The 14,262-nt window shown below is 41.9% G+C and overlaps 1 protein-coding gene across 2 annotated transcripts in view; it reads left to right on the forward strand.

Annotated features, from left to right (window-relative positions):
* The window catches only part of Cdc40 (cell division cycle 40), a 54,003-nt gene that overhangs the window by 10,495 nt on the left and 29,246 nt on the right, over window positions 1-14,262 (forward strand). For both annotated transcript variants that reach the window (XM_076552410.1, XM_006982784.4), the window contains one exon: window positions 8,183-8,269. In XM_076552410.1, the coding sequence (XP_076408525.1) occupies window positions 8,183-8,269 (87 nt within the window). The remainder of the gene's footprint in view (window positions 1-8,182; window positions 8,270-14,262) is intronic.

Raw genomic sequence — 14,262 nt, forward strand, 5'->3', positions numbered from 1 at the left:
TGCTGTCCATCTCTGTACCAGAATCACTCTGGCTGAGATCGGGCCAAAGCCAGTGACAGTTACTCAGCCTTATCTACATAATTTCTCTGTGGATTTACATTTTCTTTCATCATTTAAACTTAACAAATATTTAGTGATGTGTGCTACCTGCCCTGCATTTTACAAGACAGTAAGGGTATAAAATGTAAGTAAAAGCCAATTGCAATACATAATGCATTACAAATACTGTGAAAAATAAAGCATTCCATAAGACTACAGGCAAAAAAAAAGATAGTTTTCCTTCCTGCAGCAGGAGGAGGGAAATGAGAAGGTGACTTATTAGCACACAACAGAGGCAATGCCTGTGATACCAGATGGTCACAGTGCAGGTGACAGAGGAAACATCCAAGTACTTGCTGTGTTTTAAAACACCATCCATAAATGAAGTACAGCAGAGGGGGTATGTGTGTAGTAAGAGGTGTTGGAATAGGCAAGGTAAGAATGAGGACAGTGGGCTGTGGGCAGGGACGGCTGGAGAAGTGTCTGCTGGTAGACTGAGTAACTCTAGGTGCCTGATTTGTTAGTGAAGATGGAGCCAGGGGGAATCGTCTTTAGCATAGCACTTAATGCACTGACTCTGTACTTAATGAAAATCTCTAGGCACTTAGGTAGCATGTGAAGGCCAGGAATGGGGGCTGGACCAGGGGGACAATGGAGAGGAGGGAGCTGCAAGTCATGAGAATGGTAAGGTAAGGAAGTGGACTCTCAAACTAAAGAAGAGGGGAGTTTAAGAAAGCCATCCCTATCTCTACCTTTAGGAAGTAGAAAGAGTAGCATATCTGATAAGCTGGGGAGAGGCATGAGTAAGACACTTTGTGGTGGTAAGATTTTAGATCATTAGCTTATGGCTGTGGCATTTCTTAAAAATCAATCTTCTCATCCTCAGTCACCTGCCTTCCTACCTAGGTCTTCACTTGTAGTGTTGTTTCTTCTACAGTATCACTGTTAGTTTCAGGAAACCCTTCCTGTTTCCAAAATTTATGCTGTGACTTTGTGCTGCCTGTGTATCTTGTGAATGAACATATCCTACCCTCATCAAGAGGTCAACTGAACAAAAAGGATGATATTAACATAGTCTTAGGGTTGGTTGTACAATTGTATGTACAAAGTCACCTTTGAAGCTTATATTTCAGTTGGGGGGTGGCAATAAAGTTTATAGCAGGTGTAATGGGTGGGGGATGAAGCAATGGAAAGAAAAAAGAAAAGATTGAACAAAGATGTAAAAGGAGAGAGACCAGCCTTGTGGGTATCTAGGGTAGAAACACTCTGAGGAGAAATTGAGAGCCTCACACATGCCAGGCAAGGCTCTACTGTTATACCCAGATTGCAGAGACCCCCAAAAGACTACCACAGACCAAATCCCATATGTAAAAGCAAAGAGCCTTTATTTTGTGCTCGAGCTTGGTCTCTCTGTCCAACACAACCGCAAGAGCAGGAAACCCGATCCCAGGCAGGGTGGGGTCTTTATCATAGCAGAGGTTGGGATGACAGGATTTCCAGGGTTCAGGACCCTGATTGGCTGACATTTGTCTAGGGGTATCTGTAAAAGGGAAACAGATATGTGCCAGGCTCAGGGACATCTGGCAGTCTTATCTAATCTTACCTGATGATTGGAATGTTTGGGATGTCAAGTTCTTCCCCTTAGATGATGGCCCATCCCTGGGTGGTGTCAGCTTATAGCTTTTCCTAGATCCAGTTGTTGCCTGCCAGTAAGCCTGTCATGGCAGCTGTGTGGTCAAGCTGTTTTGGGCCCCCCACATCTATCACTGAGCTACATCCCCAGCCTCCCTCATAAGCTTTTACTAGACTTTCACTAAGAGCAGAGGCTGCTGGAGTGTAGGCTAACGTAATCTGACCATGTTTTGAAGGAATTGCTTGTGACTTCTGTATGGAGACTGTAAGTGGCAAGAGCAGGAGACAGACTGTTAAACCATTCAGGTCATCAGATGAAGGGTGTTGTGTGGACTGAGGGGGTAAAGGTGTTAATTCTGGATGTATGTGGAGGGAAGTTTATTGATGGGCTGGACAGAGTGTGAAGAAAAGTTAATGAAGGTAACTCTGGAGAATTTCACATGAGCAGCTGAAGGAGAGGCCTGGAAGGATTCACTGTGAAAGGGGAGCCAGGAGTTACAGGAGATGTCTGTTAAGACACTTGAGGAGAAAAAGATGCCCAATCCAGGGTTGGGTATATGAGACTCTAGATCTCAGTGGAGAGGCCCAGCTAGAGACAGCGGTTTGAGAACTGATCGTTTGTACATGGAGGAGTTACAAAAGAGGCACTGCTGGTGGTCCTCATTGACCTGGAAGTTCACTCCAGAAGGTGGAAATGCCAGTTGGATTATAACAGTTTACAGCAGGAAGATCCAAGCACAGCCACGTTGTCTCCTCTGCTTGCACATCCAATAGGGTTGCTGAATTCCACAGGTGTGTCTCTTTTGAATTTGGAGCTAGACAATCAAGAAGAGCTAGAATTTTTTTTCTATTTTTGGAAAATATTTTTTATACAATATATTGATTACAGTTTTTCCTCCTGCCTTGCACCTCCTCCTAGATCCTCCCCACCCACTCAAATCCACACCCTTTTTTCCCCCTCTCTCTCCCATTAGAAAACAAACAGGCATCTATGCTATGGAATAATCTTTTTTACACTGTGAATATGTCTGACTGGTTTAATAAAAAGCTGAACAGCCAATAGCTAGGCAGGATTCTGGGGGCAGAGAGGATGCTAGGAAGAAGAAAGGAGTTCCCAGCAGGATGCAGAGGAAGCAAGGCATGCCGGATGAGAGGTAAGAGCCACGAGCTATGTGGCACATGTAGATGAATAGAAATAGGTTAATTTAAGTTACAAGAGCTTATTAGAAACAAGCCTAAACTATCGGCCAAGCTTTCATAATTAATAATAAGTCTCCATGTTGTGATTTGGGAGCTGGCTGGTGGGACAGAGAAAGACTTGCTACTCATCTAAAATAATAATAATAAGATTAGATAAAATAAAAGCAAACCAAAATAGAATGAAACAAGGGGGGGGGCAATAAATAAATAAAAGCACAAGAAACATACAGACCCAGAGACACACATTCACACACACAGAAATCCCATGAAAACAAGATCAGAAACTATAATATATAAGCAAAAGACCTGTAGGGTTTGGTTTTGTTGTTGTTTGTTTGTTTTTTTAAGCCAAGACAAAGAGCCCTTAAAAATGCCATTGAATTAATTTTGTGTTGGTCAACTACTGCTGGACATGGGCCTGCCTTTAAGAGTGGCGTGTATACCTAGTGAGATTCCATTGGAGAAACCTACTTTTTGTGAGTGGTTATCAATTGGAGCTAGCTTCTGGTTAGGGATGGGGCTTGTCTCATCCTTGTCATGATATCCAAGTCATGGCTTAACTCCATGTCTCTTCTCAGCACTGGGACCCCTCTAGCTTGGACCTGTGCAGGCCCTGTACATACTGCCACATTCTCTTTGAGTTCATAGTGCATCAGTCTATTGTGTCTAAACGAACTTAACTCCTTGATGTCTTCCATCCCCATTGGCTCTTACTGTCTTTCCACCTCCTCTTCCTCAGAATTCCCTGAGTCCTGAAGGGAGAGATTTGATGGAGACATCCCATTTAAGACTGAGTGTTTCTCACTCTCTGTACCTTGTCCAGCTGTGGGTCTCCATATTTCTTCCCATTTACTCCAAAAGGAAGCTTCTCTGATGACTGAGCAAGACGTTGATCTAGGAGTATAGCAGAATGCCATTACATTCCTTTAGCAGAATGGTAGTATTTAGGTTTCTCTTAGGTCCATGGCCTGTCAAGTCTCAGGTTCTTGAACACAAGAACATAGGTGCCATCTCATAGAGTAGGCCTTAATACCAAAGAGATAGTGGTTGGTTGGTTGGTTGGTTGGTTGGTTGGTTGGTTGGTTGGTTGGTTGGTTGGTTGGTTGGATGGTTGGTTGGTTGGTTGGTTGGATGGTTGGTTGGTTGGCTGGCTGGTTGGTTGGTTACTCCCACAGCTTCTGTTCTACTGTTACACAAGTGTGTCCTGTAGGTGGGTCACTATTGTAGATTGAAGGATTTGCAGCTAGATTGGTGTGTACCTTTCTCCTCTGGTAGCATACAGAGTACCTGTTAGTACTGTGAACACTACTCAGTAAGGGTGAAGGCTCTAGGTAGGCACCAGCCCAACTTCTCCCTGTTCAGTGAGTTAAGTTGGTGATGTCTTCAGCAATAGGGCCTTACCATCAGTTTGTGGGGAGCAACCAATAGCGTTGGCAATAACCTGGGTTGTTCGGGGGTTTCCATGAAGTTCCTTTCACCAATAACTTGATTAGATGTAACCCATTTCTGGCACTGGAGGTTTCTTTTGGTAGCTAGAGATGTCTAAATTTTTTTCTAGCTGCATCCATTTACCTGTGAATTTCATGATCTGGTTCTCTTTTTATAGCGGAGTGACATTCCGTTGTATAAATGTCCTGCATTTCCTTTATCCATTTACCCGATGTCAATCATCTAGTCTGTCTCCAGGTTCTGGCTATTATGAATAGAGCAGCAGTGAACGCGGTTCAGCAAGGCGCTCTGTTGTAGATTCCTTTGAGTATATGTCCAAGAGAAGGATAGCTGGATCTTGAGGGAGATAAGATGCCCAGTTTCCTTGAGGAACCGCCATACCAATTTCTATAGTGTCTCCACAAGTTTGCATGCTCACCAGCAATGGATGAGTGTTCCCCTTCACATCCTCACCAGCCAGAGCTGTCACTTGTTTTATTGATCTTGGCAATTCTGACTGCTATAAGATGAAATCTCAAAGTACTTTTAATTTGCATTTCCCTAATGACTAAGTGTGCTGAACATTTCTTTAAGTGCGTCTTGGCCATTTGTTTTTATTTGTGTTTCCTGTTTTAAGAATACTCTCTTGAGGTCTATACCCCATTTTTTTTAATTGGGTTGTTTTCTTAATGTTTAATTTTTTGAGTTCTTTATATATTTTAAATATTAGCCCTCTATCAGATGTGTAGTTGGTAAGAATCTTTTCCCATGTTGTGAGCTGTTGCTCTGTCCTAATGATGGTGCCTGTTGCCATGCAGGAGCTTTTTGGTTTTATGAGGTCCCATTTAAAATTGTTGTTCTTAGTGCCTGGGCTACTGGTGTTCTGTTCAGAAAGTCTTTTCCTGTACCAATGAGTTCAAAACTATTCCCCACTTTCTCTTCTATCAGATTCAATGTATCTGGCCTTTCATTGAGGTCTTTGATCCATTTGGAGTTGAGTTTTGTGCAGGATGGTAAGTATGGATCTGTTTGCATTCTTTTTGTCTTTTTGTTTTGTTTTGTTTTTTCGAGACAGGGTTTCTTTGTGTAGCTTTGCGCCTTTCCTCTTTTTGCATTCTTGAACATGCAGCTCTTCACTTTGAACAGCACCAATTGTTGAAGAATCTGTCTTTTTCCCCAGTGTGTATTTCTGGCTTCTTTAATCAGGTGCAACTCACTCTGTAGACCAGGCTGGACTTGAATTTGCAGAGATCCCCCTGCCTCTGCCTCCTGAGTGCCGGGAATAAAGGCGTGAGCCGCCACTGGGCAAGGTGGCCATTCTTCTATGTTAATCCTACCACCCCGTGAGCATGGGAGATCTTTTCATCCTCTGATATCTTCTTCAATTTCTTGCTTTAATGTCTTAAAATTTTTATCGCACAGGTTTTTATCACTAGTTTGGTTGGAATTACCCCCAAGATATTTTTATTGAAGCTATTGTGAAAACTTGTTTCCCTAATTTCTTTCTCACTCCGTCACTGGTATCTAGGAAGGCCAACTGATTTTTATGTATTAATTTTGTGCCCTTCTACTTGGCTGAAAGTGTTGATCAGCTGTAGAAGTCTCCTCTTGGAGTTTTTAGAGTCACTTATGTATACAGTCGTATTATCTGCAAATAGACACTTTGACTCCTTCCCTTCCTGTTTGTGTCTGCCCCTTCATCTCCATCAGCTGGAGCGGCAAGTGCTGTATTGAGCAGATACGGAGAGAGTGGACAGCCTTGTCTTGTTCCTGATTTTAGTGGAGTTGCTTTGAGTTTCTCTCCATTTAGGTTGATGCTGGCTGTCGGCTTTCTGTAAATTACTTTTATTATGTTGGGGTGTGTCCCTTGCATCCCTAGTCTCTCCAGGACTTTTATCATGAAGAAGTGTGGGATTCGGTCAAAGGTCTTTTCTGCATCTAATGAGATGATTATGTGATTTTTGTCTTCCAGTCTGTTTATGTTGTGGATTACATTTATTGATTTTTGTATGTTAAACCGTCTCTGCATCTCTGGTATGAAGCCTACTTGATCATGGTAGATGATCTTTTTAATGTGTTCTTGTATTTGGTTTGCAGGTATTTTATTGAGAATTTTCGCATCTGTGTTCATAAGGGAAATTCATTTGTAATTCTCTTTGTTGGATTTTTATGTGGTTTGGGCATCAGGGTAATTATGACCTCTTAAAAAGACTATGTTTAGTGTTTTGATTATTACGTGTAGTAAGGAGTTTCTTTTCTGATCCAGTCTGTTTGGTGTTCTGCATGCTTTGTGTACCTCGATAGGTACCTCCTTCTGTATATTAAGGAAATTTTCTTTTATGGTTTTCTGAAAATATTGTCTGGGCCTTTGACCTGGGTTTCTTCTCCTTCCTCGATTCCTATTATTCATAGATCTGGTCTCTTCATTAGTGTCCCAGATTTCCTAGATGGTTTATGCTTGCATTTTTTTTTAATTTATTTAACATTTTCTCTGACTGAGGTGTCCCTTTCTTTTATCTTGTCTTCAGTATCTGGGAGTCTCTCCTCCGTCTCCTGTATTCTGTGGGTGTACTTACCCCTGAGGTTTTGTTTGACTTCCTAAGTTTTTCATTTCCAGTTTTGCCTCAATTTGGGTTTTCTTTAGAGCTTCTGTTTCTACCTTCATATCTTCAGCTGTTTTCTTCATTTCATTCACTGTTTGTTTGTATGTCCAATATGTTTTATTAATTGATTTATTCGTATCCTCTTTCAGGACCTCTAACATATTCGTAACAGCTATTTTAAAGTTCTTGTCTCGTGCTTCAGCTGTATTGCATTTCTTAGGGTCTACAGTTGTAGGGTGGCTGAGGTCTATTGGAGACATAGTGTCCTGGCCGTTTTTTATTGTGTTTTTACTCTGAAATGATCGTGATTCTGGTTGTTGATGTCAGTACATAATCAAAATACCAAATGTACAGAACAAAGGAAGAATATTGAAAGCTGAAAGGGGAAAAGATTGTGTAACATAAAAGCAGACCTATTAGAATTACACTTGACTTCTCAGTGGAGCCTGGGTGGGTGTCCCATTCCTGGTTTTCTGGATTTTAGGAGAGTGTGCTGGCTGTGGGTTGCTTGGTAGGGAGTGCTTCTGAGTCCTTTCTAGTGGCCACTGGGAGTCCTGGGTAGAAGGTGTTTCTAGATATTGGGGGCTAATGAGAAGGAATGAGCCGGGCGGTGGTGGCGCACACCTTTAATCCCAGCACTCGGGAGGCAGAGCCAGGCGGATCTCTGTGAGTTCGAGGCCAGCCTTGACTACAGAGTGAGTTCCAGGAAAGGCACCAAAACTACACAGAGAAACCCTGTCTCGAAAAACCAAAAAAAAAAAAAAGAAGGAAGGAATGAGGCTGGGCTAGAAGTGGGGGCTAAAAGGGTCCACTGTGAGGAAAGCTGGGTCTGCTGCTAATTTAGCAGAGTCCCCAGGGAGGAGAGGCAGAGAGGACAGGCTCCGCTGCAGGTGGTCTGCCGCCAGGCTGGAGGTGAGACTAGGGATTAGAAATGGAGGACAGGGAAGAGTGGGCAGATAGTCTACCTGACTCCCAGGCTGCAGATGCCAGGGAGTTCCCACATAGAGAGTGCCTCCAAGTACTGACTTCTTAATGTAAGTGTTCGGGCAGTGTTAACTGATTTAGTTTAGAATGTTGGAAAATAAACTTGTATTTTTATGTCTAAAACTACATATATGTTTCATTACTCCCTGATTGATATAATTATTGATGCTGTGGTACTAAAGTAATAGTCATGTAGTCGGTGTTCAGGTGTTTACCGTGCTGATGTGACTTCGCGGTGGTCCCTAAAGTGTACACTCCCTTATCGAGTTTGTAACGTGCGTCTGACTTTCTTTTAGGAAGACTTGGAGACTGGAGTTCACCTTGACCCCGCTGTCAAGGAAGTGCAGTATAATCCTACCTACGAGACCATGTTTGCTCCCGAGGTAAGAACACACACCAGGACTCTCCCTTATGTTGAGTATTTAAATTAATACAGAGGTAGAGAAATGGGTGTTGAGTTTTTAAAACATTTTCTCATTCAACTATGCTACTATAAGTTTTGGGAAATATATCCTCCTGGTATTCAAAAAACAAAATAGTTTTTACGAAATTCTTTTAAAAATCCACTGACTGCATGCAAAAGGCTGGTCATACGGAACTGCCTTTTGAAAGAGGGAATCTGAAAATATTTAATGCTTCACCGTGCACTGCATATCCTTCTCTCAGCATTGATAAGGGGCTGTTCTAATGAACTACAAAGAAAATTGGGTTTATTAACATTATCCATAGTGTCTTTTTTTTTTTTTTGGTTTTTCGAGACAGGGTTTCTCTGTGTAGCTTTGTGCCTTTCCTGGAACTCACTTGGTAGTCCAGGCTGGCCTCGAACTCACAGAGATCCGCCTGGCTCTGCCTCCCGAGTGCTGGGATTAAAGGCGTGCGCCACCACCACCCAGCGTGTCCATAGTGTCTTATGGAAATTGCAAATGCCTCTCCAGCGTCACACTCGCATACTGCTGGGAACGGTCATCCTCCGAGGGAAGCACTGTGCTCTGTGGAGTTCTTCCTCCTCCCCTTGGTAATAAATAGTAACAGGAACATGGGGAAGAACCAAGGAAAAAATCATCATGTCCATTTAAAGTCTTTGAACACTGCCCACTAACGAAAGCTTATTTAAAAAATTAACATCCTTAGACATTAAAATGGAAACGGCACTTGACTGACAAAAGAAAACAGAAAATAGTCCTACCCTCCACCCCTGCTAACAAAAAGACGTGAGTGGTAGGATCTCTAGGAAGCATCTTAAAGGTAGACATGGGGAGCCGTAGCTTGTCGTTCTTGGTAGAAGATGATGTGTTTTCAATAGTTTTCTTGAATAGCTGCAGACACATGAGTGTGCCAGAGCTCTGTCATACTTCACCTGCCTGGGTTCCCATGGCATCTGAACAATTGCCATAGAGACGCGTAGCACAGCCAGTGCCGTGTGTTGGCATCTGACGGTGCCCGGCTGTTCTGTCGAAGCTCAGTACACAGACGCGGAGCCTTCGCGTTCGACCCCTCATGCTGTCGCCTCAGTGCTGCCCCCGAGCTCTGTAGGCTGCCTCCTCTCCTGAGTAACATCGCAGCTGGCCCACTGAAGGCCGTTCATGGACGCTTCGTGGTTTTTACAAATGAAAAGGACGTCAGTAAAATAGCGCTTATTTGCATTCAGAGGATGGGAACATTTGAAAGCAGCGTGACGTATAACATTTTGGTATCAGTTGGTTTTCTATGCGATCTGCTTTTTTTCTAAATTTTGAGTTATTATTGACTGTAATATTGCTATATAATTATATTTTTCAAAACTTTCAATCAGAAGACTAAATGTGAATTAATTAATTTTGTGATGATCTTGGCAAGTCAATCATCCACTTATTATTTCCATCCATCCTTCCTTCCCCATGTGAAGGAAACTCGTTCATGTTAAGAATACCACATATGTTAAAGTTTAAAAGGGAGTAATACTTGGAAGCAAATTTAGAATCTTTAATAATTACCAAGGAAGCAGGCATCTGTGATACAACAGATTGTGAACTTTGTGTTTTATAACTAGAATCCGAATTACTTGGCCAAGCCTAGAAAGGTGTCAGCAGGGACTTTGTTAGATTCAGTTCAAGTCCATACATGTTGAGGATCTACCGTTAGAAACAGTACATAATCCCTCCCCTCCACCTAGTGCTTGACAGATGGTGTACTGTGTTTCCTTAACCAGACGAATACTAGGATGTTCCCTGGACCTCTAAAGCGGCTCTCCTCATGAGTTAGAGGAGGGACAGAGATTTCTCTATGAAAGTCCTATTGGAAGTGGACAACAGACAGTACAGTCTAGGTTTGAAATTTGGAATGAGACTATCTATGTGTTAGCTTTAGTAAGACCCTAGATGTTCTTAGTTTTCTCATAGTTAAAATAAATGTGATTTCTGCTTTATTGCGTTATAAGAATACATGAGTTAATGCATGGTGTGAAAATTGAATTTTTAGGACGAGATGTTGGTTAGGGCTTGAATGATAACAGAGCAGAAGGAGACTAATGGGTTTGATAAAACTGGCGTTTATTTTTACCATCTACAGATAGACAGGTGGTGAGATATTTTTGTTCCTTTTGTACTTACCAAACCTGTTTTGTAGGACAGAAACCAAGTCCGATTACTGCCATCAGGTGATGACTGTAGGGCTCAAGTCCAGAGCTCTGCTGTCCGTCAGTAGAGCAGTAGAGCAGCGTTTGAAGGCCACTGGGTAATCTGCATGGTACATCCTATGACTCTGCTAATTCTGAAAATTAACCAAGTTGCTTATTTTGTAAATATCATTCCTCCATTGCAACCAACCACTTTCCTAGATGGTCTGCCTGTTAATACAGAGTCGTTTGTTCGAATTACAGACTGAAGAGGAAATGTAATAGATGGTGTTTTATACCAGCAGCTTTCTCCCTTGAACTAGATCCTTCTTAGCTTCTTAAAGATACATTATTTATTAGTTTCTTTAAAATCATATTAAATTCACCGGACTCAGGAAGAATTCCAGACCCCTTAAACTAGCAATGCTTTTAGGGGAAAATATATACATCTAAATTCAGAGACCAAATGCTAGTCGCTATTAAAAATGTAACCATAAGAGCTGCTTAAATATTAATGCTTTAGAAATGTTGTAGTTTCCCACTCGTATGAGGAGACTGAGCCCAAGGTTGTCAACAGCAACACCAGTGAAGAGTTGTCTTTAGTAATAGTCAGACTTCACTTACATCTTACAAAATGACTCTGCCAACAGAACTGTCCTGACCTTCTCCTGATTTGTAGAAAGTAATTCAGTTAATAATTCTTCTTACTTTAAAATATGTTTATAAATTTTATACATTAATGATGCCAGGAATATTAATGAAAAATTTAGCAATAACTACGATATTAGTCCAGTAATGTAGGTATTCCTTCTATGTAAACTTATAGTTGTGATTTCATGTAATCTGTTTTTACCAGTATACATTTTCTTAATTCCAATGATTGAGTCTCCTGAAGACTTCTGAGAACCTCTTCTTTTTCTGTCCTGAAACTCACTCTGTAGCTCAACTCAGAAATCTGTCTGCCTCTGCCTCCCGAGTGCTGGGATTAAAGGCGTGCGCCACCACCGCCCAGCTGGAGAACCTGTTGTAATAAGCAGATGTCTGAGACTTATATACCAGCATCTTCACATATGAAAAACGTTACTTCCCACTCTATGTAAATCACCACTCACACAGTTGAAGATGTCAGAATGCTTCTCTTAGAAGCCATTGTCATTCAGAAAGCTCCACAGGGCTCTTGAGTTCAAGCCTTGCCTCTGACCCAAGTCACCCACGTATACACCTGAGCCCCTTGGTACTTCCTGTTCTGCTTCCTGCTCTCATTGTCCATTCTTGATTGTCAACTTGACTACATCGGAATTAACTAAAACCCAAGCAACTGTCAGGGATTTTTTTTTTCTTAATTTAATTATTTGAAGTGGGAAGATCCACCTTTAATCCAGGCCACACCTTCTAGTGGCAGCCTGCATAAAGGACATGGAAGAGGGAAGCTTTAACTCTTTGCCTGCTTGTTCTCACTCTTGCTGGCAAGTCCACTCCTTCACTGGCATTAGAACCTACTTTAGGATTCTGATGAATACCGATGACCAGCCAAGACATCCAGCCTCGTGGACTAAACTATTTCATTCTTGGACCTTCCATTGGTAGACAGCCTGTAAGCCGTACTAATAAATATCTATATCCATTCATTCTGTAAGTTCTGTTCCTCTAGAGAACCCTGACTAATACAATGTGCAACTCTTTTCAGTTCCACAAATTAGTGAGATCATACAGTGTTGATTTTTCTGGTTCAGGCTTATCTTATTTAACATAGTATTCTCCAAGTTTATCTGTGTTGTCACAGGGACATTCTGTTTTTAAGGTTGGATTGTCTTCTGCTCTTTATATATGCATTTTCTTCTTTTGTTTCGTTTGGGGGATGGTTAGATGGGGGTTCCACTGTAGCTCTGACTGCCCTGGAACATACCACATAGAAGAGAGTGGTCCCCATCTTATAATTCTTCTGCCTCTGCCTCCTGACTGCCCGGCTTACGACCTTTTCTTTTCCCACTGCCTAGCTGAGAGACACTTAAGTTGATTCCATGTTTTAGCTGTTGTACATGACCCTGTAGTGGACATGGGAGTACATATTTCACTGGTTTCGTTTGAGTGCATACCCAGTAGTAGTTCTGCTAGATGGCACGATGGTTAGTTTTCCTCTTGAGGACCCTCGGTGTTGTTGCATACGCTCGGGGCTGATGTACACTCCCTTCAACCGTGTGCATGAGTTCCTCTCTCCCATCTGTGCCAACACACATTGACTTCCGCCTTCTTGATAAGCAAATAGCTGTTCTGACAGAGGTGATGTGTTCTTCATTGAGATTTTAATTTATATGTCTCTGATTACTGATGATGAACATTTTTTACTCTAACTATTGATCATGTCTTTTCTAAAATGGCTGTTATGGTCCTTTGTTTTTGTTTGGTTGGTTGGTTTGGTGTGATTTGGTTTGGTTTGGTTTTTTCAAGACAGGGTTTCTCTGTGTAGCTTTGGAGCCTGTCCTGGAACTTGCTCTGTAGACCAGGCTGGCCTCGAACTCATAGAGATCCACCTGCCTCTGCCTTGTAAGTGCTGGGATTAAAGGTGCATGCTACCACCGCCCAGCATTCTTTGTTTGAAATCTCTATATATTTGGGATATTAACCCCTTATCAGTATATGGTTTGGAGTTATGAATAGTTTCTTGCTTACACTTATAAATGTTATATAGGGAGATTACAATTGTAGCTAACTATAGTGCCCTCTAATAATTTTAACTGAAAACTTAACTCTCAAAGGTAATTAACTTGATATGTGAGTATATTATATTTTCATGTACAGATGCTTGTTGTACATTCACTAGTATATATTTGCAGGCAGATCTCTGAGTTTGAGGCTAGCCTGCTCTACAGAGTGAGTTCCAGGACAGCCAGGACTACACAGTGAAACCCTGTCTCGAAAAGCTGGGGGGAAAAATAAAAACGAATGTGGCACATGATTGTTATTCACTTAACAGCTAGTATCCACTTATGAGTGAGTACATACCATGTTTGTCTTTCTGGTCTGGGTTACCTCACTCAGAATGATTTTTTTCTAGTTCCATCCATTTGCCTGCAAATTTCATGATGTCATGGGAGTTTTATTGTTTGTTCTGTTGTTTTAACTGTTCAGTAATACTCCATTGTGTACATGTACCGCATTTTCTTTATCCATTCTTTGGTTGAGGGGCATTAGGTTGCTTTCAGTTTCTGGCTATTATGAGCAGAGCCACTATGAACATAGTTGAGCAGTGTCCTTGTGGTAGGATGGAGCGTCCTTTGGGTATGTGCCCAGTTTTCTAAGGAACCACCATATTGACTCCCATAGTGGCTGTACAGGTTTGCACTCCCACCAGCAGTGGAGGAGTGTTAGTTATTCTTTCTCCATATCCTTGCCAACATGAGCTGTCACTTGGAACATAATAACTCTTAAACCCAGTGTATTAGTTTGCTTTTCATCCCTGTGACCGAAATTTCTGATACAAACAGCTTAAGTGAGGGAGAGGTTTATTCTCTGTTTTTAACTTATGGGTGTTGGCCTGCCTGTCTGTCAGTGTAGCACTTATGTGTCTGGTACCAGTGGAGGTCAGAAGAAAGCACTGGATTCCCCAGAACTGGAGTTACAGATGTTTGTGAGCCACCATGTGAGTGCTGGGAATCGAACCCAGATCCTCTGAAAGAATACGCGGTGCTCTTAACCAGTGAGTCATCTCTCCAACCCTCAGTTTTTTTTTATTTTTAACTCATGGTTTAACTCGTTCCTTGGCTGCGTGGCCCTGTGAACTTG

This window comes from Peromyscus maniculatus, chromosome 16 (genome assembly GCF_049852395.1).
Source record: "Peromyscus maniculatus bairdii isolate BWxNUB_F1_BW_parent chromosome 16, HU_Pman_BW_mat_3.1, whole genome shotgun sequence".
Classification (NCBI taxonomy): Eukaryota; Metazoa; Chordata; class Mammalia; order Rodentia; family Cricetidae; genus Peromyscus; species Peromyscus maniculatus.